Here is a 24,009-nt window from a genome sequence, read left to right as displayed (position 1 = left end):
TTCTTGAATGTTTTAACTTCAAGTATACTATCTCCCTTACATGCAACACATACCATTTTTTAAGGCTCGTCAGACTAAGAAATAATTATCTGCAGAGAAGTGACTTAGTAAGACTATTCAAATACTGATTCCTACAGAAACTCAATTTTAATGTTCAGATCAAGCCAAGCCTTAAAAAAGTTATTTACTAGGATTCCAATACTATGTTAGTTTTAACAGCTTGCTTTTACTGAGTTGCATTTCAACATATTATTGGGCGTACTGTACTTGATGAAACTGGCCATTTAACTTCTAGGAGTAATATGGATTATCCCTTCACAAAATCCTCATTATTTAAGTACCTTGGGGGCCCTGACTGGTGTGGCTCAATGGATTGAGTGTCAGCCTGTGAACTAAAGGGTCACCACTTCCATTCCCAGTCAGGGCACGTGCCAGGGTTGTAGTACAGGTTCCCTGTAGCAGGCACACTAGAGGCAATCACACATTGCTGTTTCTCTCCCTTTCTCTCTCCCCCCTTTCTCTCTCAAAATAAACAAACTTAAAAAAAAAAGTACCTTTGGAGAAATGTCTGGCAGGACCAAGTACCGAAACAGCGGTAAATTTTTGGATTATCTTACCTGGTAGAAAACTTATTCATGTAAATACTTTCCAAAGAAAAGGAAGTTCAGTGTTGACCTTGCTGCCTAATTACAATAGTTATTCAGGCTATAGTAGTACGCATTGTTTTAAATAAATCTCTGGATTTTATCTTCTCTCCTGATTTTCCATTCAACCATAATACCTTTCATATCACTGCATGTTTTAATAAACTGTTATTTATTTCTGAATGAGACATAAAACAAAATATCAAACCTTGGGCTCATGGGAGAAATATCAAATGATTTGCTTTAAGTTAAAAAGGCCATTGCTGTTCCGGCCAAGATGGAGGCGTAGGTGGATACACTTTGCCTCCTAGCACAAAAGGACAGTAATTTAAAAACCAAAAATGACCAGAACTGCCAGAAAATCAAACTGTATGGAAGTTCAACAACTGAGGAGTTAAAGAAACATTCACTCACATCAGCAGAGAAGGGCAGTGAGGGCACAGAGGACACAGCTGCGGTAAGGTGGTAGGCTAGTGCATTGGGAGGTTAACTTGTGTGTGGATAAACTGGGAAGAATAGCTGGGGAGTGAGACAGACCATGCAATCTGGGGTTCCAGTGTGGGAGAGGAGTCTCAAAACCTCTGGCTGTAAAAACCTATGGGGGTTGAATCAGTGGGAAAAACTCCCAGCCTCACAGAAGACGTCACTGGAGGGGCCTATCACGTACACAAGCCTATCCACCTGGGAATAAGCACCAGAAGGGCCTGATTTGAGTGTGGGTAGCTGGGGAAGTAACTGAAAGCGGCCCAGAGCCAAGAAAGCGTCATTGTTTCCTCTAAGACCCCTCCCCTCTATACAGGATTGCAACCCAGCAACCTGGATTGCCATGCCCTGGAGAATACCTAAGGCTCTGCCCCTTCCAATGTAACAGGCACACTGAGACAAATAAATGTGGCCCAAATGAAAGAATAAATCAAAGCTCCAAAATAGAACTAAGCGATGAAAAGATAGCCAACCTATTAGATGCAGTCCAAAAAACTGGTAACCAGAAATGGTTGAGTATGGTTGCAAAATGGAGGAAAAAGGGAAGGCTACGCAAAGTGAAATAAAAAAAAAAAAAAAATGCACAGGGAACCAACAGTAAAGGAAACAGGAACTCAAATCAACGGAGCAGAAGGAAGAGAAAAACATTCAACCAGAACAGAATGAAGAAACAAGAATTCAAAAAAAAAAAAAAAAAAAAATGAGGGGAGACTGAGGAACCTCCAGGACTTTAAATGTTTTAACATCCGAATCATAGGGGTGCCAGAAGGACAATAGGAATAACAAGAAATTTAAAACTTGGCACATCATAATTTCATTACCCAAGATTAAAGATAAGGAGAGAATCTTAAAAGCAGCAAGAGAAAGGGAGACAGTTACAAAAGAGTTCCCATTAAGACTATCAGCTGAATTCTCAAAGAAATCTTGCAGGCAAGAGGTATTCAAAGTCATTAAAGACAAGAACCTACACTCAAAGCTATCATTTAGAATGGAAGTGCAGATAGAGTACTTCCCAGATAAGGTCAGGTTAAAAGAGTTCATCATCACTAAGACCTTATTATATGAAATGTTAAAGGGACTTACCTAAGAAAAGATAAAAAACTATGAACAGTAAAGTAACAACAAACTCATAACTATCAACAATTGAATCTAAAAAACAAACTCAGCAAACAATAGAACAGGAAGAGATTCACAGAAATGGAGATCAGAGGGGATGGGGAGAATGGGGGAAAAGGTACAAGGAATAAGCAGCATAATTGGTAGGTATAAAATAGATGGGGAGGTTAAGAATAGTATAGGGAATGAAGAAGCTGAAGAACTTAATACGTATGGGGAGGTTAAGAATAGTATAGGGAATGAAGAAGCTGAAGAACTTAATACGTATGGCCCATGGACATGAACTAAGGGGGGGGCATGCTGGTGGGAAGGGGGGGTGCAGGGCGGAGGGGAATAAAGGGGAGAAAAAAATGGGAAAACTGTAATAGTATAATCAATTATTTATATATATGCCATTGCTATAAAGAGACAAAAATGATAAAACTAAAAGGAGAATGCAAAGGCAATGTACTTAGCACATTTTCTGTATACTACTGAATTCACTCATATCTCCTTTTAAAAGTCTTTCCTAAAGCAATAAATTACAAACCTCATGAACTATTTAATGAATTCTAAATGTCATCTTGATTTAATGAAAAATGTCAAGAACTATTTTTATCTAAGTAAATTAATATATCTCATATAAATTCCAAAGAAAATTTTAGTTTAAAAACAAATAAAACCCAAACCTTTTCTTACTGCTAGAATTACCATCTTAAAATATCCAGAATTAAAATAATAACCTATTTCTAGAGGTTATGTAAAAGTATTTGTGTAAGTATTCTTGTGTAAGAAAAACCACTGGCAAACAAAACTAGGGCCAAACACATAATTTTTGGTATGAATTTGAAATTATTTTATTGCTTTGTCCTGAAAATTTAATGTATACTTAAAACCTTATAATACAAAGACATGTAAATCCACTGAGCCTCTGCATAAACATTTTCCGATTTTATTCTTGATATATCTTCAAATTATCCACATAAAACTGCTTATGAATAATGTTAAGCCATGCTGATAATTTTAAAATAGGCACAAAACATTAAAAACAAAGAATCTTCCTCTTTTCCAGGAGAAATGTTTTATGACAAGTTATAGTGTTTAAACATCTCTGATGTCAATTCTGGGTGAACCAGGATGGTCGCTTCTTTTCTTGTTCAATGATCCTCTTGCCCCGATCTTGTTCAGATGGTGTCTCTCCCATGTACAGCACAATGGTCTCTACAGTAGAAGCCTTAAAAGGGCCCCCTTCTTCTTTCCCCATCTGTCTCCTGATTTCTGCAGTTTCCTTGCATACCTTCTCATAGCAATAGCCACAAAGGACATGTTTCTGTTTCAGGTGACCACATTCAGGACAAACATCTATGTTGTTCTATGAAAAAACAGACACGTTGTAAGAGGCAAAATAATGAACAAATAATTATAAACAGGAGTGATGTTTGTACTTCAGTATTCTTAAGAGTATTCATGATGCACAAGAGGTCATATACCATCTAGTCCAACATCACTTTGTTTATTGTTGTTTATGTACAGTTGCCTCCCCGCCGCCCCCATGTACCCCCACCTTGCACCCTCGGTCCTATCCCCCTTTCACTTTGTCCATGGATCCTTTATGCATGTTCCTTGATACCCCCCCCCTTCTTTCTCACATTATCCCTCTCTGCCTTCCCTTCTCGTTACTGTCAGTTTGTCTTTTATTTCAATGTCTCTGGTTCTATTTTCCTAGCTTGTTTGTTTTGTTGATTATGTTTCACTTTTGGTGAGATCATATGGTATTTGTCTTTCATACCTAGCTTATTTCACTTAGCATAATGCTTTCCAGGTCCATTCATGCTGTAGCAAAGGGTAGGAACTCCTTCATTCTTTCTGCTGCATAGTATTCTGTTGTGTAAATGTACCATAGTGTTTTCATCTACTCATTTACTAACTGGCACTTTGGTTGCTTCTAACACTTGGCTATTGTAAATTGTGCTGCTATAAACATTGGGGTGCATAGGTTTTTTTGAACTGGTGTTTCAGGATTCTGATGGTATAACCCTGGCAGTGGAACTGCTGGGTCAGAAGGCAGTTCCATATTTAGATTTCTGAGGAAATTCCATACTGTTTTCCACAGTGTCTGGACCAGTCTGCCTTCCCACCAAGAATGTACTAGGGTTCCCTTTTCTCTACAACCTCGCCAGCACTTGCTGTTAGTTGATTTGTTGATGGCCATTCTGACCGGTATGAAGTGCCAACCTCATTTTAATAGGAAAACGGGATAAACAATACTGAGTTTGAGTTAGTAGAAAAACTGGGACTGGAACACAGGTCCATTGACATGAACTACATTGCAGTCATATTATGTAAAATGGTAGTCTATTTCCCCATCTTCCAATACTAAGTATATAATTAAAAAAAGAATTTTCCTTTCAATCTATCTTGAGAAAAACAAGATAAACACATTACAAGCTGGCTTCCCCTGATTCATCAGTGAAACTCAAATTCTTGTATGAAATATAGTTGGTAGATGGTGTATTTTTAAAAATAAATTAATTCTGATTATTTCTTAATGTAAAACTTACCTGCTATAACTTAAATGTATCTTAGTTTTTATACTGTCTATTCAACTTGAATGAGACAATTACAACTTTAAAGAAGACTTTTTGATGTGCTTAAAAGTAAGTTTTAAATGTAAAATAGGAGGGACATGAGCAGAATGGCAGCATGAGAACTACTAGGTCTCTCCCCTTGAAGTTTCAACAAACTAGACAGCAATAATGCAATAGAGGATGAGCACATCTGAGAGATCTACACATTGAAATATCTGAAGGTAGGTGTGTATCAGGGAACAAGGGGCAGAGGGAAGAAGGCAGGTCAGACACAGGTACCAAAGATTCAGCCCAGAGTTCACTGTGGCTCCAGTTACTCAGTGGCAGAGGTAAGTGTTGTGTTACAGCACAGATACTCTGAGCTCTACGGAACAGAGGGGTAAAATAACACTCCTCCCGAGTAACCAGCATACACTATCGCTACACCTTGTAAAAGGAACAGAGACAAAACACAAAAGTGTTTAAGCTGTGGTCCACCAGTGGCTATTACCAGGCAGAAAGCAAAACCAGACACTTAGCTGCCTCCCCTCATCCTCCCAGAGCTTATAGTGGCAGCAGCAGATGCTGTAGCAGTGGAGGTGTCAGGTTACAGTGAACACTCTCTGCAACCCCGAGGACTAGAGGGACAGAAAGATCTCTCCAAAGGGCAGGAGCATAATGTGGCTTAACCCAGTGATGGGGCAGAGATATAGCAGCTAAGGTCTGGGAGCCACCATTACTAGGAGGACATCATGGCCATGATGCAAGAACTGATTACTCCCCACCCACCCAACCACCACCCATTGTAGTGGAGCCTGGTGGGAGTCCTGGGAAACCTCAGACAGTACAACACTGCTAGAAGCATCTGGTTGCAAGAGGCAAGCACTGAGATGTCACAGGCCCAGAGAACTGCTGCTCATCATAATTCCCCATGGGGATAGTGCCTAGACTAAGGAATGCCCACCTCCCCAAATATAGGTCATATTCCACAGGGAAGGCAACACTGCCCCCAAGGGGATCCCAGAAGCCCCAGCAGCCTCTGTCACTGGGTTGAATTGCAGTGTGTGCTTGCTGCTTAGGGAGAGCAACTTCTACCCTTCCAGTCCTCAGGGCTGTGAGGAGTGTGCTGGCATCAACATCTCCACTGCTACAGAAGTCGGCTGGGGGCCAATGTGAAGTCTGGGAGGATGAGGGGAGGCAGCTATGCCACTGTTGCTTATGTTTCAGCAACACCTACTTAAAAAAAAAAAAAAGACCTCTACTTATCAATAGTGAGTACTAAATAGTGAGCAGTCAAACATTTTTTTAAAAAGCAGACTTAATTCTCACAATCACCTAGGCATAGAAATAATCAAATACAATGAATAACCAAGGTTAAAAGGTGGCTTAAAAAGAAAGTTAAAAACTCCAGAACCCCCCCCCCCAAAAAAAACCCTCCTGAAATGACAGAGAATGAAAGATGGAAGTTCAAAACAAACAAAAAACCCCAACCCAACAATACATGAAAACTCAGAAAGAGAGTTTAATGAACTCAGAAATATAATCAATGAACAAAAGGAGTAACGTCTCAAAGAGATTCAAAGTATAAAAACATAGCCAAACAGAAATTCTGGAGATGAAAAATAAACCAGAAAGCCAAGGAATATAGGTGACCAGGTACAGGAAACAATTAGTGATGTTAAAGATAAAAATCTAGAAATCAGGTGGAAAAGAGAGATTTGAGAGTAAAAATGAAAGTGAGCCCTGGTCAGTGTGGCTCAGCTGGTTGGAGTGTTGTTCTGTAACCTAAAATGCCATGGTTCAATTCCTAGTCAGGACACATGCCTAGATTGCAGTTCTGTTCCAGGTTGGGGCCAATGTGAGAGAAAATGGATGGATGTTTACCTCACCTCAGTGTTTCTGTCTCCACCTTCCTTCCCTTCTCTCTGAAACCAGTGGGCATCTCTTTGGATGCAGCTAAAATAAACTAATTAAAACAACAACAACAACAACAAAAAACTCTATGAGCACTGGAAATCCAAGATGGTGGCAGGATAAAAGTTACCTCACCTCCTCCCAATACCAAACTGCAATTACAACTAAATAAGAGAACAATCATCCTGAATAAACAAATGAGTAGCTAGAGAGGTCTTATAACCAAGGATTTACAGAAGAAGCCACATCAAGACTGGCAGGAAGAGCGGAGACACAAAAAGGGCTGGTGTGCACCCACAGGTGGTGGGGGAGGCTGAAGCTCAGGAGACATATCTCAGCTGCGAGGGGTTTACCCTTGAGGAGTGGGGGGATCTAGCAAGGCTCCCCAGCCCAGAGCACCAGATCTAGGAAGATGTGCTCACACAATATCTGGCTGACAAAAGCAGCAGAATTTCTGTCTGCCAAGGAGAAGCAGGAGTCTGTCAGAGACACAGGCACCCTCTTAAAAGGCAAATGGACAAAATTTTATTTGCAGTCACTCACCCTGTGCTCTGGTGGAGGGAGGGCAGAGCGAACTAGTGTTGCATGAGGCAAGTCTGGGGTCTGTGGCTCTGTGGCTCTGGGGAGGGAACTCAAGGGACAGCTGCCAGGGTCCCTGTGCTGAGCTATCCTCCCAAACTGCAGACACAATCTTTCTTGGGTAGACCACCCCACACCAACAGAATCAGCCTCAAGGAAAACAATGACCCCACCCTCTGGACTGTCTGCTGCACACCGTGGACCTTACATGCTACTGAGGGATACAACCAGAGACTCTTATATAACTGAGCTTAACAGGAAGCCAGCAGGTGAAGGTAGGCAGAAACGGACCTTGTTGGGGTACCTTGACACTTTTGCTGACCAGCACCCAGGCCTGGTGTGGATAAAAGCCAGCCTTGGTGCATGGCTTGGTCCTTCCTGTGCGCACCCAGGCCCAGTATAGGCACAAACTGTAGCTTGCTTGTAGCTCCAAACAGGTTGCTGAGGGTCAGTCTCAGGCAGCACCTAACACTGTACTGCGCCATAGTCTCTCCAGAGGCCCAGAGCAAACACACAACACACCCAATGGCAAGCTTCAGAAAACAGCAGAGCAAGATCCAAGAAGCTTCACGAGCACATATCCAGAGATCTTAGCAGGCAAAAAACCGTGCTGAGGCAAATTCTGATTCGTGTGGTAAGCATAGGCACCACAACTCACATACCATGGTCAGGAGTGAGCAACATAGTTGGCCAGACTAAGATTGGATCATCTAAATGAATGTGCCAATAGCAATCAAGACACAGGTACGGCAGGAGAGACCACATAACTCACACAAGGGACATTCCTAGAGCACCTAGCACAGGTAATTAAGGATCCCTAGGTCTCACAGGACATCTATTATATAAGGCCACCCCAACAAAAATGGGAGTCATAGCAGATCTAATACATAGAAACAAACACAAAGAGGCAACAAAAATGGGAAGAAAATGAAGTATGTCCTAAATGATAGAAGGGAAAAAACAAACAAAAAAAACAACGAACAGCTAAATGCAATGGAGGGAAGCTAATTATCATCTACAGGCTTCAAAGTCATGGTTACAGTATGCTCAACAACATAAAAAAGAACATGAAAACCATAAAAAAAGAACATGAAAACCATAAAAAAGGAACAATCCGAAATAAAGAATACAATATCTGAATAAAAATACAGTGGAAATAAACAGTAGGTTTAACAAAGAAAACAGTGGAATCAGCAATTTGGAAGACAAGGTAGAAAAAAACACCCAGTCAGAGCAGCAAAAAGAAAAAAAAAATTTAAAAAGTGGATGATTTAAGGGAACTATGAAACAACATGAAACATAACAGTGTCTGCATCATAGGGGCAACAGAAGGAGGAAAGGGTGAGCTAGGGATTAAGAACCAATTTGAAGAAAGAATGACTGAAAACTTCCCAAAGCTGGTGAAGGAAAAAGACATACAACACCAGGAGTTCAGAGAGTCCCAAATAAGATGGACCCAAAGATGCCCATAATAAGACACATCACAATTAAACTAGCTTACCTTAAAGACAAATAGAATCATAAAAGCCACAGGAGAAATACAGTTACCTACCATAATAGAGCTCCCATTAGACTGTCAGCTGATGTCTCAACAAAAACATTTCAGGCCAGAGGGATTGACATGAAATATTCAAAGTAACGAAAAGGGATGGCTTACAACCAAAACTACTTTACACAACAAGCACTATCATTTAAAGTTGAAGGAGAAATAAAGAGCTTCCCAGGCTAGAACAGGCTAAAAGAGTTTGTTACCAGCAAACCAATATTATAGAAACACTGTAAGACCTGCTAGAAGAAGAAACAACACAAAGCAACACAGTTAAAAGAATAAAATGGCAATAAATCCATAACTATCAATAATCACTTTAAATTTAAGTGCCTTAAATGCGCCAATTAAAAGACATACGGTGACAAGGGAAGGGGAAGATGGCCGCGAAGTAGTTGGCAGCTGAACTCTCTTGCTTGTGCATCTAACTGGGACACCTAGATGTTTTTCTGAAGAACTGAGTGACCAGCCAACAAAATCACAGTTTATTTGAAATTTGGATGCCAAAAATTGCAGAGCACATTTGAAAATGGACAGAAAGGAGGGTCTGGAGAGTTTGGACACTGATGGAAAAATCCCCAGTTCTGCTGCTGCACTCTGCACCTGTGGTGATCCCTGGGCCTTGCGCCAGGGACCTCTGCTATCACAGAAGCTTTGGAGGAGAGCTGGCTCAGCCATTTTAACTTGTCAGCTCCCTCCCATCCCAGAGCAGGGAAGCCACAGACCTGCGCAGTACAGTTCTTGTCGCTGGAGGTCACTGGGGGGAATAAAGAGGCAGTGGAAGACACACAGCAGCCAGCTTTCTGCAGCTGCAACAGGGGTCCCCAGACGAAACACTATCAGAGATATAGGTGGGCCTGGTGACAGCAGGAGATGGGAAAAGAGAAGGGTTGCAACCGACCATGACCTGAATAGTTTCAGGACTGGTCAGAGAGCTGGGCTGAGTGAAAAGCCCAGTGATTTTTGGGAAAGGTCACTGGGGAGACTCCGTAGGACAGAGTGGCCGCGGATGAAGAAATAAACTACCAGACACAATGTGCCTGCCAGGAGAGGGGGTGTCAATTCCCTCTAGTGGAGAATGCCCCAAGCCCTTCTCTTGAAGTGGCTTTAGTTGAGAACAATATGCGCAGGGGTATACAGCATGCATGCAAAGTCTATCAATCTACATCAAAAAGGCTATAGATAATAAACTGAAGAAATACAGAGGTTTGTCTTAAATCAAAGTCTGTCAGACAAGTTGGCGCCGGATGCTCATTATAGCACAGTTTTCGGGGCTCAGGAATTATCTCCTCGCATTGAAGACAGCTGGTTTTTCCTTATCACGGCAGTGTGAAGCAGAGCAAGCTTCAGTAATTTTGTTGTATTTTTTAGGCCATATTTCCAGGGGACCTTTGGTGTTAGTATTGGTCCATGCACCTCCCAGCATTCCAGGTTTTCCAGGCGAGGCTTACAGACAGGGGCCTAGCTAGTGCGGGGCAACAAGTCCTGATACCACACAGAGTGGTCAAAACAGACCGCCCACAACCAAGGGGAATTCACTCACAAAAAAAGAAAACCCTTTCAGCCACCGTGCACGGACCTCTCACACGCAGCAGCCAGGCCAGAGAAGAAGGAGGAGGGGGTGAGATTTGCTCCAGATCAGGGCGCTCCATAGATTGATCAAAGTGGAGCAGCACGAACCAGGGAGGGGTAGCATTCTCCAGAGAGACTTAATTTAATAGGGGAACTAAACAGCCCTGACGAGACTTTGCAAGTGCACAGCATCCAGGCCAGCAAAGAGTGAGGACGAGGGGTGCAAAGTTGCTCCCATTTGGTGCAAGTCATGAACCAATCAAAGGGCTGCACACCAAGGTGCTGGCCTGGTGCATACAGACAGCATGGGCTGCAGTGCTGTGAGGGCTCAGCTGGAGGCTGGGCTCCTATGCATACCGCAGCCCAGACTCAGCTCCTATCCTTGCAGATCCCAAGGAAAGGAAAAAAAAAAAAAGGAGAGCAGCTCCCCTCTTCCAGCAGCATGCAGGAAGACCAGTTTAGCCAGCAGGAGGCTTTTCTTTCCCTTTTTTGTTTCTTGCAAGTGTAAGACAGACAATATGACCTGGAGCTGTACAAGGACCAAAGACAGATCCTGAGAGAGATCAGAAGGCTAATGCCAACAAGTGGGAAAATTTTCACTTTTTTATCCTTTGGAATTTGCAATTTTTTAGTTACTTTTATTTTTTATATCTTATTTTTTAAAATTTACCTTCCATTTAGTTTTCTTTGTTCTGTTTGTTTGGTTTTCTTGTTCTCCCTTTCATATCGCATTTTCATTTTTCTTCTGTCGCTGCACTGGTATTCCAATAATACACTACTGCTGGTCTTTTAGTTCTTAATTCTTTTTATTGAGATTACATATTGCTTGTCATGTGACTGTTGTTCCAAATCCCACACAGCACCCTTCCCCGGTCTTGGTCTATTTCGCTATCTTCCTGAGCTTTGTTACTGTCGTGATTAACTTTATTCTCTCCCACGCTACCCCTCCCACACTACCCCAGAGAGTAGTATCTATCCCCTACTCTCACTATATCTCACCATCTAACCTCACACAGGCGCTCTGCTTTAAGGAGTCAGATCACATTCTTTGCCCCTCAACCAGTAAGAATCTTACCTCTTTATCACCTTTTATAAAAAGTGGTCAACCTGCTGGAGGAGAGAACCCACCAATGAAAGAGAGACCAAAAGATAAAGCCCAAGTACAATGAAACACCTCCACAAATGGAAGAAAGGCAACCCTAGAACATCCAGACAAGGAGATCAGAGACCACGCACTGATCCCACAGCACTCCTACCACAGAAGTGCACCCTACAAAGATAGGTGGCAAAGCAGAGCATTGGGAATCACAGCAACAAACAAAAACTCTCACCTAAAATGGGGATATGAAGAAAGAACCTGCAATCAAAAGGAATAGAAGACTTCCCAAGAAAAGAGCTAAATGAAATGGAGGCAAGCAAACTATCAGATCTTGGATTCAAAAGAATGGTTACAAGGATGCTCTAGGAACTCACAGACAAGTACAAGGAACTGAATGAGAACTACAACAGCATGAAAAAGGAAACAGCAACTTTAAACAAGAACCAGGAAGAAATGGAAGAACACAATTTCTTTAATAAAAAAGTATACTAGAAGGAATTACAAGCAGGACGAAGGATGAAGCAGAGTGCCGAATTAATGAGCTGGGAGACAAGGTAGTAAGAAATAACCAGGTAGAGCCAGCTGCACAAATAAAGACTCAGAAGATATGAAGATGCCTTTTAGGGAAATGCATGACAACGTGAAATGCAACAACACCTGAATCATAGGAATACCAGTAGGAGAAGAAAAGGAGCAAGGGATAGAAACCTTGTTTCAAAAAATAATGAAAGAAAAATTCCTGAACATGGAGAGGGAAAATACCACCCAAACTGAGGAAGCACAAAGGGTCCCAATCAAGATGGACCCAAAGAGACCTACTCTAAGACACATCATAATTAAAATGCCAAGTTTTAAAGACAAAGAAAGAATCTTAAAAGCAGCAAGGAAGAAACAAGAACTAACATACAAGGGAGCTCTGATAAGGCTATCAGCTGGTTTCTCAACAGAAACACTATTAGCCAGAAGAGAATGCAAGAAATATTTCAAGTGATGAAAAAGCAAAGACCAGCAACCAAGGCTAATCTACCCAACCAGGCCCTCAATAGAAATGGAAGGCAAAATTAGGAGTGTCCCAGACAAAAGAAGCCTGAAAGAATACACCTCTGCCAAACCAGCACTGCAAAATATGACAAAGGGACTGCTATAAGAAGAGGAACAAAAAGAGTGCGAGAGAGAGGAACACAGGTATAAAAGGGGAGGGGGGGAGAATAAGTACTTATCAATAATAATCTTAAATGTCAATGGATTAAATTCTCCAATCAAAAGACACAGGGTAGCTGAATGGGTAAGAAAACACGGCCCACACATATGCTGCCTACAAGAGACTCACCTCAGAAGAAAGACCTACACAGGCTGAAAGTGAATTGCTGGAAAAAAAATATTCCAAGCAAATGGACAGGAAAAAAGAGCCAGCATAGCAATACTTGTATCAGACAAAACAGACCTCAAAACAAAAGCTATAAAAAGAAATACTGAAGGACACTACATAATACTCAAGGGAAGAATCCATCAAGAAGACATGAACATGGTAAATATACATGCACTCAACATAGGAGTACCCAAATATATAAGGAAAATCTTGGAGGACTTCAAGAAAGATATAGACAGCACCACATGTACACCATGGGATTTTAACATCCCACTGTCAAAAATGGATAGATCTTCTCAACAAAATATCAACAAGGATATTGCAGCACTGAGCAATGTCCTAGACCAAATGGACTTAACTGATATATATCTATATCTATATCTATATCTAATCTATATCTACCTATATCTAGATATATCTAGAACCTTTTATCCCAAAGAAGCAAAATACACAATCTTTTCAAATGCACATGGAACATTTTCAAAGATAGGTCACACGACAGGACACAAAACAAGCCTCAACAAATTCACAAATATTGAAATCATATCAAGCATTTTCTCGGACCACAAGGGCTTGAAACTAGAAACCAGCCTCAAGGAAAAAACTCAAAAACATGGACACTCAGAGACTAAACAGCATGCTATTAACCAATGAACGGGTTAATAATGAGATCAAGGAAGAAATCAAAAGTTTCTGGAAACAAATGAAAATGAACACACAACTCTCCAAAACTTATGGGACACAGCAAAGGCAATTCTCAGAGAGAAATTCATAACAACACAGGCCTACCTAAAACACATAGAAACATTTCAGATAAACAACCTAACAGTACATCTACAAGAACTGGAGGAACAACAACAAACAAAGCCCAGAGAGAGTAGAAAGAAGGAAATAACCAAGAACAGAGCAGAATTAAATGACACAGAGACTAAAAGAACAATTCAAAAGGATGAATAAATCCAGGGGCTGTCTCTTTGAAAAGATAAACAAAAATAGACAAGCATTTAATCAGATTCATCAAGAAAAAAAAGAGAAGACCAAAGTAAATAAAATGAGAAATGAAGGAGGAGAGATTACAACTGATACCGCAGAAGTACAAAGGATTGTAAGAAATAACTACGAACAACTACATGCCAAGAGATTTGAAAGCAAGGGTGAAATGGACAAATTCCTAGGAAAATGTAATCTCCCAAGACTGAAAGAAAAAGCAGCAGAAAGCCTAAACAGAGCAGTAACAGCTGGTGATATCAAAGAAGTAATCAAAAACATACTGGCACACAAAAGCCCCAGACTGGATGGTTTCACAGGAGAATTCTTCAAAATATTTAAGGAAGCGCTAACCCTTTTTCTTCTCAGGCTATTCCAGAAAATCCAAAAAAGAGGGGAGACCTCCAAACTCTTTTTATGAAGCCAGCATCATCCTGATCCCAAAAATAGAAAAAGACAAAACAAAGAAAGAAAACTAGAGGCCAGTATCGCTGATGAACAGAGACGCGAAAGCCCTGAACAAAATACTGGGAAACCACATCCAACAACACATTAAAAAGATCATCCACCATGATCAAGTGAGATTCATCCCAGGGATGCAAGGATGGTTCAATATTCACAACTTAATAAATGTAGCACATCACATAAACAAAAGAAAAGACAAAATTCACATTATGATATTAATGGATGCGGAAAAAGCATTTGATAAGGTACTACATCCATTTATGATAAAACCGATCAGCATTGTGAGAACAGAGGGAGCATACCACATCATAATAAAGGCCATATATGAGAAACCTGAGGCCAACATCATCCTCAACAGGCAAAACTAAAAGCTTCCTACTAAGATCAGGAACAAGACAATGGTGTCCACTTTTACCTCTTCTAGTCAACACAGTATTAGAAGTCCTAGCCACAGTGATTAGACTGAAAAAGAAATAAAAGGCATCCAAATTGGAAAGGAGGAAGTAAAACTGTCACTGTTTGCAGATGCGATGTTGTAGAACTGTGAATTTGAAACGTGTATAATTTTGTTTGAATCAGTGTCACCCCAATAAATTCAATAATATTTTTTTAAAAAGAACTCTATGTGAGCTACCTTCATCAGAAGGAACAATAAAAGAATAATGTGTATACCAAAAGGAGAAGAGAGGGAGAAGGGAAAGAGAACCTAGTCAAACAAATAATAGACAAAAACTTCCCAAACCTACAGAAATAACTGGATCCTCAATTCAACAAGATAACAAAACACCTAATTATCAAAATTCAAAAAAATCTTCTCATTGTATTAAAACTGTCAAAAGTTAATGATAAAGAAGGAATTCTGAAGGTAGGCAAGGAAAAGAAGACTATGACCTACTAAAGGAATCCCATTAGACTATGATTGGAATTTCACCAGAAATCCTATAAGGCTAGGTGAGAGTATAATCAAGTATCCAAATAACAGAGAAATCACCACCTAAGAACATGAGGCCTTTCCAGATAGTATCCATACATGTAATAGAAAAAGTATAGACATTTAATGAAGGTACAATATACAAGAAACATTGTACATAGGACAATGGCGCCTCTGTACCCTTTCAAGTAGGTACCTTGGGACCTCACACGGTTCTCCCAATCACCATGAGCTGCCCCATCTTAGTTTCCTGAATCTCATCCATGGTCTGAAATCTCTTGCCTTTCAAAGGTGATTTTAGTTTTGGGAAAAGCCAGAAATTGCAGGGCGCCAAATCTGGACTGTTGGGGAACCAAAAAACTGAATGAGCCATGATGCAAGAGCGGGCACATTGTTGTGATAAAACTGCCAATCACCCCAGCTGCCCATAGGTGAGGCCATTTTCACTGTATTGTATTTCTCAACCAACAAAGAACACTAAGGGAGTACTCCTTCTGTTTGGCCTGGAGGGGCATACTCATGATGGACAACACCTTCCTAATCAGAAAACACAATAAATATAGTCTTGATCTTGCTGCATACTTGCCGTACCTTCTTTGGGCATGGAGAACCAGGTGACTGCCTTTGGGATGACTGGGCCTTTGTTTCCAGATCATAGCCGAAGACCCACAATTCATCTCTGGTTATGACCTTCTTGAGGAAATCCGGTTCATTGATAGTGGTTTGTTGGGGACCACTTTGTGTGGTGTATCAGGAATTGGAGCCCTATGAAAGAATGCACTGTATCCACTGAAGCTTGCTCTGCTTTGCACTGCGGTGATAAGGAAAAACCAGGTGTTTTATTTCACCACAAGGAAGTAATCCGAGCCCCGAAAACTGAATGAGCATCTGGCACCAACTTGTCTGACATACCTTGATTTCAGACAAACCTCTGTATTTCTTCAATTTATTATTTATAGCCTTTTGATGTAGATTGATGAGCTTTGCCCACATGCTGTATAGCCCTTCATGCATTTTGTTCTCAATAAAAGCCACTTCAGGAGGTCTCGGGGCATTCTCCACTAGAGAGAATCACCACCCCCTTTTCCTGGCATACTAAGAGTGTCTGGAACGATTTATTTTCCTCCATCCGTGGTGGCTTGGGGAGACTCTGCTGGGCGGAGCACCCCCCTCCTACAGAGGTTTGGATCAAGTCATTATCAACTGCAGCTTGATGTTCCTTCTGCTCTGGTAGCACAAGACACGGAATGATTTTTGCCGTAACATGTTTCACGCCAAGATCCTGCGTCAAAATATCAGACACAGTAGTTTTTGGAATTCCCAGATTAGCTCCTAGTTCTCACCCTGTCAACTACTGATCTCTGTTGAATGCAGCCTGTACATGTTCATGGATTGGAATATCAACAGTTAAAATGGCCACATCACCTAAAGCAATATACAGATTTAATGCAATTCTTGTCAAAATCCCAATGGCATTTTTAAAAGAAGTAGAATTTTAAAAAATCATCAAAGATGTAGAGAACTATAAAAGATCCCAAATAGCCAAAGTGATTCAGAAAGAAAAAGAACAAAGCCAGAGGTATTACACTCCTTGATTTCAAATTATACTACAAAGATGTAATAATCAAAACACTTGGGGAAAAAAACACTCAGGTCAATGGAATAGAATTGAGAGTCCATAAATAAACCCATACACATACATGAAACTAATTTTTGGCAAAGGAGTCAAATACGTAAAATGGAGAAAAGAAAGCCTCTTCAATAAGTGGTGCTGGAAAACTGGATAGTCACATGCAAAGGAACAGACTGCTATTTGATACCATATACAAAAATTCACTCAAAATGGATCAAAGAACTACATATAAGACCTAACAGTAAAATACATAGAAGCATAGGTACTAAACTTATGGCTCTTGGTCTCAGAGGATTTTATAAATTTGACCCCAGAGGCAAGAAAAGTAAAAGCCAAAATAAATTGAGTAGGACTATATCAAACTAAAATCTGTGCACACCAAAAGAAAATGCCAACAAAACAAAAAAGTCAACCAAATGAATGGGAGAAAACATTTGCAAACAGTATCTCCAATAACAGGCTAATATACAAAATATAAAAATAATTCATACACCTGACCAAAAAACATAATCAATTAATAAATGGGCAGAGGACCTGAATAGATACATCTCCCAATAAGACATACTAATGGCCAACAGATTTTTAAAAAGATGCTCAACTTTTCTAGTGATGAGAGAAAAGCAAATCAAGGAGAGAGCACCCCACACATATTAGGATGGCTATTATCAACAAGACAGGAAATAACAAATGTTGAAGAGGATGGGGAGAAAAAAGAGCTCTTATACACTGCTAAGTGGAAATGTAAATTGGTATAATCACTATGAAAAACAGCACAGAGATTCCTCAAAAAATTAAGAATCGAGCTACCATAGGACCCAGACAATCCCTCTTTTGGATTATCAACCCAAAAATTCTGAAAACATTTATTTGTAAAGATGTATATATAACCCTATGTTTATTGCAGCATTTTCATGGTGGCCAAAATGTGAAAATAAATGCCCTTTGATGGATTACTGGAAAAGAAGATATGGTAAACATATACAATAGACTACTACTCAGCCATAGGAAAAAAAGAAACATTGTCATTTGACTCCTGAGAACATCATGCTAAGAGAAACACGTCAGCAGGAAAAATAATCATGACTTCATTCATATGTGGGATATAAAACAGAAAGCAACAAACAATTCACTGACACAGACAACAGTATGATGGTTAGCAGAGGGGAAGGGAGGTGGGGAAAGTAAGAGGAGGGTAAAGGAAGCCAAAATCATGGTGATGGAAGGAGACTTGATTTGGGGTGGTGAAAACACAATGCAATATACAGATAATGGGTATAGAATTATACAGTTCAAACTAATTAGCTAATGCCACTCCAATAAATTTAAAAATTAAACCATGCACCCAGGATAATGTACTATATATATTAGAAAACAGTTCAATGAAGACAATGAATGCACAGGATAAGAGACATTCTTTTCCTTCAGAATAAACACGCAGTCAGGTCCTAAAACCTTAAATTTTCTCACCCAATTGGACGAATTATTGTTGTTTTGATTAATGAAATATTTTTCAGATCCAGATTTTAAATCTAGTCCCAACTTTAACTCAGTAATACTTCTTGGCTTAATTAAGTTCTAAGGATTTGGTTTAATAGTGAACATAGAAGCTTAACAGTAAGTTCTCTGTTCCGGAGTTTCATATGAACTGTGCTGCTTCTGTGGAATTCCAGTAATTTAAACATGGCTATTAAAGCCATAAATTAGCAGATCAAAGGTAATAAACAACAATACTTTTTGCTTATTAGATCAATGAAGAGTGTATCCATGTATTCAATGAAGTGAGTAGAGATCTGGAACTGCCTGAAGATAGAACAAAGGAAACTTTGCAAGAGAAGAATTTGAGCTCAAATTAGACTGCCAGGGCTCAAATCCTGACTCCACCACTAACAGTTTGTAACCACAGGTACATTATTTTGCATCAGTTTCTTCATCCTAAAAATGATCAAAGCATTATTTACTTTGGAGGGCTGTTGTTAGAATTTGATGAAATAATTCACATCTTGGATATATCACAGGTACTTAATAGATGTTAGCTATTTTTATTACTAATCTAAGGATTTTTCCTTTGAAGCATTTTACTGGGTACAGTGAAGAATACAACAAAAATGTAAAGGCCAGTAAAACCCAAGATCCAATATAACTACTGTTTCTAACTTTAATTTGAGGTTCTGCCACAGTAAAGATGTTTACTCACATATGGTTCAAAATTACATAGCTTAGGACTGGTACAGCTCACAGTTAAAAAGTCATTTAGGTTCTTCATACCCCAGTCCTCTGTGCAGACTCTAAACTCCCTCCTTAACTGTGTTCCTACCAATTAGGCTACAGGATAGTAGACATACATACTCAGAATACTGTATTTTATATTTAGGCCAGAAGAGAGTAGGCATATAAAATCTGAGAATTATGTACCCATAAATTATATGAATATACCAGGAGGATATGCAGTTGTAGTCATGAGAAAAAGGACACCCACATAAATCAACATATTACCTTAACTTTAATAAGCTTCCGAGGATTTCTTCTCCTACACCGGTTAACTTCAATGCTGCGTCTGTTTTTGGGTGCTGCCATCCAAAAGATACTATCCAAAAGGATGGGAATATCCTTACTTCCATTAGTATCATTTGCTGGTTCTGTAAATATAGTTGAACCTTGGACAGCTAATGCTGGTTCTACAAAATAAAATATGGAGATTCAGAGTCAGTTTTAGCTTCTAAATGACTATCCACAGATATAATTCTCCTTAATCAACAGTGGTATGAAAACATACATATTTATACTTTAGACTATTACAATCAATAGAGTTCCGGCCAAGATGGAGGCATAGGTAGATACACTCTGCCTCATCATACAACCAAAAGGACAACAAATTTAAAAACAAAAAACAACCAGACTGCCAGAAATCCGAACTGTATGAAAGTCTGACAACCAAGGAGTTAAAGAAGAAACATTCATCCAGACTGGTAGGAGGGGCGCCGACAGGCAGCCCAGGCAGAAACAAGGAGTGGCTAGGCAGAGGCTGGAGGACTGGGCAGGGAGGCAACGTAGCAGCTGGAAGACAGAGTAGTCCCACACTTGCGTGTGGATAAACCAGGAGCTGGAAAGCGAGACAGACCTCTCAACTCAGGGATCCACTGCGGGAAAAGTAGGCCTCAAAACCTTTGGATGTAAAAATCTATGGGGGATGCAGCAGCAGGAGAAACTCCCAGTCTCACAGGAGAGAGTTCACTGGAGAGACCCACAGGGTCTAGAAGTACACAAACCCAACCACCCAAGAATCAGCACCAGAAGGGCCCGATTTGCTTGTGGGTAGTGGGGGAAGTGACTGAAAGCTGGTGACAGCTGAGCAGGTGGCATTGTTCCCTCTTGGACCCCTCCCCAACACACAGCATCACAATCCAGCAACCTGGATTGCCCCATCCTGGATAATACCTAAGGTTCCGCCCCTTCCAATATAACGGGCACACTGAGACAAATAAATGCGGTCCAGATGAAAGAACAGATAAAAGCTCCAAAAATAGAACTAGGCGATGAACAGAGAGCCAACTTATCAGATGCACAGTTCATAAGACTGGTAATCAGGATGCTCACAAAAAATAGTTGAGTATGGTCGCAAAATGGAGGAAAAAATGAAGGCTATGCAAAATGGAATAAAGAAAAATACACAGGGAACCAACAGTAAAGGGAAGGAAATCGGAACTCAAATCAACGATTGGAGCAGAAGGAAGAGATAAACATTCAACCAAAACAGAATGAAGAAACAAGAATGCAAAAAAAAGGAGGAGAGGCTTAGGAACATCTGGGACAACTTTAAAGGTTCTAACATCTGAATCACAGGGGTGCCAGAAGAAGAAGGGGAAGAGTAAGAAATTGAAAACTTACTTGAAAAAAACAAGGGAGGAGAATTTCCCCAATCTGGCGAAGGATATAAGACTTCCAGGAGATCCAGGAGGCTCAGAGAGTCCCAAAGAAGTTAGTCCCAAGGAAGCACACACTAAGGCACATCATAATTACTTACCCAAAATTAAAGATAAGGAGACAACCTTAAAAGCAGTAAGAGAAAAGGAGACAGCTACCTACAAAGGAGTTCCCATAAGACTATCAGCTAATTTCTCAAAGAAATCTTGCAGGCAAGAAGGGGCTGGCAAGAAGTATCCAAAGTCATGAAAGACAAGGACCTATACCCAAGGTTACTTTATCCAGCAAAGCTATCATTTAGAATGGAAGGGCAGATAAAGTACTTCCCAGATAAGGTCAAGTTAAAGGAGTTCATCATCACCAAGCCCTAATTACATGAAATGTTAAAGGGACTTATCTAAGAAAAGGATGAAGACCAGAAACTATGAACAGTAAAATGAGAACAAAGTCCCAACTATCAACAACTGAGGCTTAAAAAGGAAAAAAAAAAAAAAAAAAAAAAAAAAAAAGGACAAGGAACTAAGCAAACTAGAACAGGAACAGAATCACAGAAATGGAGATAGAGGGGAAGGGGGAAGAGGAGGGGGAAGAATGGGTGAAAAGCTACAGGGAATAAACATAAGTAATACCTACAAAATAGGGAGAGGTTAAGGATAGTATAGGAAATGTAGAAGCCAAAGAAGTTATATATATGGCCCATGGACATGGACTAACAGTGGGGGAGGGAATGAATACTGGTGGAAGGGGGTGTGCAGGGCAGAGGGGAATAAAGGGGACAAAAAAAACGGGAAAACTTGAATAGCCTAAGCAATAAAATATATATTAAAAAAAGTACATTCAATAGACATTTAACAGAAAATCTTAGCTATTAAATTATATTAAAGTTCATATATAAAGCAAATTTAAAGAACACAAATATGTTTTTCTTAGAGGCACCTGCTGAAATGAATCCGTGAAATTCTACCAAGAGTTTCTCACCTTATGAAAAACACCTCTGGTATTTAGTGGTAAACATTAAGTCTGAGGCACATAATTTGAATAAAACAAAGCAAAAAAAAAAAAAAAAAAGAAAAGAAAAAGAAAACCATCATTCAACTGTCCATATCCAGCTGGTGTCCATATACAACTCTAACCAACACTGAGATAACTGCTTACTGACCCCTTTTTATAATATTCAAACTGAGTTAGTTTCTTTGTCATTCACTTGTAAGTTGGCAGGCCCTATTTACAGGTCAATTAGTTCATAATATTTAACCTTGATTCCTGTCCATTCTATAAGAAGAAAAAAAAAAAAACAACAAAAGTATTTCACCACTCTTTGTATGATAGTAATTTGTGACCACCAACATTTCACTTTTGTTTCTCTAAATTGTTTATAAACTCAAATAGATTCCTTAACCCTCTTCTTGCTATTCCTCATACTTGCAATACTTCTTTCGATTTTAGGAAATCATAAGGATATAGAAAGCTTTTTAACACTTAACAACTGGTATTCCCTTTCAATATATCTAAAAGTATTTCTAAGCATAGCCCGGTACTTAACAGAACAGACTTCGGAAGGCGTGTTTAACCTTGGGAGCTTTTCAGCCTACTTCATCAGTTAAAAGGTGGGGATGTCTAATGGGATTGTTCTGGAAATCCTCCCAGGAAGCACAGGTAGGCTTCTGGCATATAGTGAGTGGGCTGTCAGTTCAGGCTGCCTGGGTTAATTACCATGTTTGGGGCACCTTCGAAAAGGAGTAGAATGTAAATACCAAAGCAATGACAATTTTAGTATCTAAGAAGCTTCCAATTAAAATGTTTCCAGGGGAAACAAGGGTGAGACAGGATAGTGAGAAGCTATGAAAATTCCTTGGCAAGTGGCATAGGGAAACTGAGACAGACTGCTGTACACAATGGCGGGGTAATTTACAGCCAGTTGCAGACAATCACCAGGGCAGAAGACCTGGCATGCGCAAAACTGGGGGGGGGGGGGGGGGGGGGAAGAACCTCACCCCCAGGGCAACCCTTGGCCTTTCCTCTATGGAGATAACCTCTAAGCCTCAGTTGTACTTCAGCTCAAGGCCCAGAAAAGCAGCAAAATCAGGTGGGCCACACGAGGACCAGCTGCAAAGACTGAAGACCCCCGCCACTGGCCAATCAGTGGACACCAAGACCCTAGAAGGACACGTCTAGAGAACTAATAAATATTCTACTGAAATCCTCCCTTTAGACATCCCCTAAGATTCCCACCCACAAGAAAGAGAGAAAAGCTTTAAGACTAAGGACACAGCTCCCCCATGCTCTCCCTGTGGAGAGCCATTTCCTTTCCTTTCTGCCCGCCCCACGCCCGCTTCTTTCTTCACAGGCACACATCTCTTAAACTCTAAGGCAATGGGCATGTGCTGGCTTGTCCCAGACTAATTCCCTGAACCCGTCCCTAAAGCCCCCTTTCTTCTGACATCCCAGGGAGTTAAGGCAGGCAAGCCAAAGCTCTCCTGTTGCTTCCTCTATGCTAAGGCCTTCCTTGTGTCATTGTCCCCAGCTTTAATAAATGTATCCTCATAATCCCCTAGACTCGTGCTGCGAAATCCTCTCTACACAAGTCAAGAACCCATAAACAGGCAGACCCACTCAGGGATAGGTCCCTGGCCAGTAAATACGGGGATCTGGATTCAACTGCACAGAGCTCAAATACCACAAAAGATGAAGAATTACTTTACGGTGTGGGAGGACTAGAGAGGAAACATAAAAAGAATCCAGATAGTGATGGCTCTAGATGCTAAACTAGTGAGCTTGGCTACCATTCTGTGTAGGAATGTGACAAAGGACTTTTTTCTTTACTGCGAAGAGGAAGCAGAAAAAAACAGCTGTCGTTTGTTCCTAAGTAAATGTCCTTCACAAGGTTTCCTAACGTAGATCGAACGCGGGGAAAAAGCAAGAGTTTGAATTGAGCCCACCACGCTGCCTGGGGTTACTTCATCCACCCCTTCTGTAGCCGGTCTTTTTTTACGTACCCCACGGAGGGCTGGGAACACCTGGCCTGTTCTCCAGAAATTTCCGTTGCAGTAGCTCCCAACAGTTCCGGAAGAGTCGGGCTAGGGGCCGTGGAGATACCACCAACATCAACATGGCCGCCAACCTCTTCCCTGTCCTCCCAGGATCACTCCTCCTTGGCTGGTGAGTCCCGCCCTTGCCCCAGTACGCTCACAGACGCGAAGTCCG

General features: G+C 40.6%; 1 protein-coding gene across 1 annotated transcript; it reads right to left on the bottom strand.

Moving 5' to 3' along the window:
- Positions 1–3,054: 3,054 nt before the first annotated feature.
- MRPL32 (mitochondrial ribosomal protein L32) lies at positions 3,055–23,991 on the bottom strand (the record flags this gene model as incomplete). The annotated part of the gene is made up of 3 exons (XM_054564201.1): positions 3,055–3,594; positions 19,378–19,559; positions 23,802–23,991. Coding segments are annotated over 3 exons (627 nt in total), but the record flags the coding sequence as incomplete, so codon positions are not given.
- Positions 23,992–24,009: the final 18 nt, after the last annotated feature.

Source organism: Pteronotus mesoamericanus, unplaced genomic scaffold (genome assembly GCF_021234165.1).
Source record: "Pteronotus mesoamericanus isolate MK-2021 breed Mesoamerican mustached bat unplaced genomic scaffold, CSHL_Meso_final scaffold_85, whole genome shotgun sequence".
NCBI classification, from domain to species: Eukaryota; Metazoa; Chordata; class Mammalia; order Chiroptera; family Mormoopidae; genus Pteronotus; species Pteronotus mesoamericanus.
This window is presented reverse-complemented; position numbering and strand designations above follow the sequence as displayed.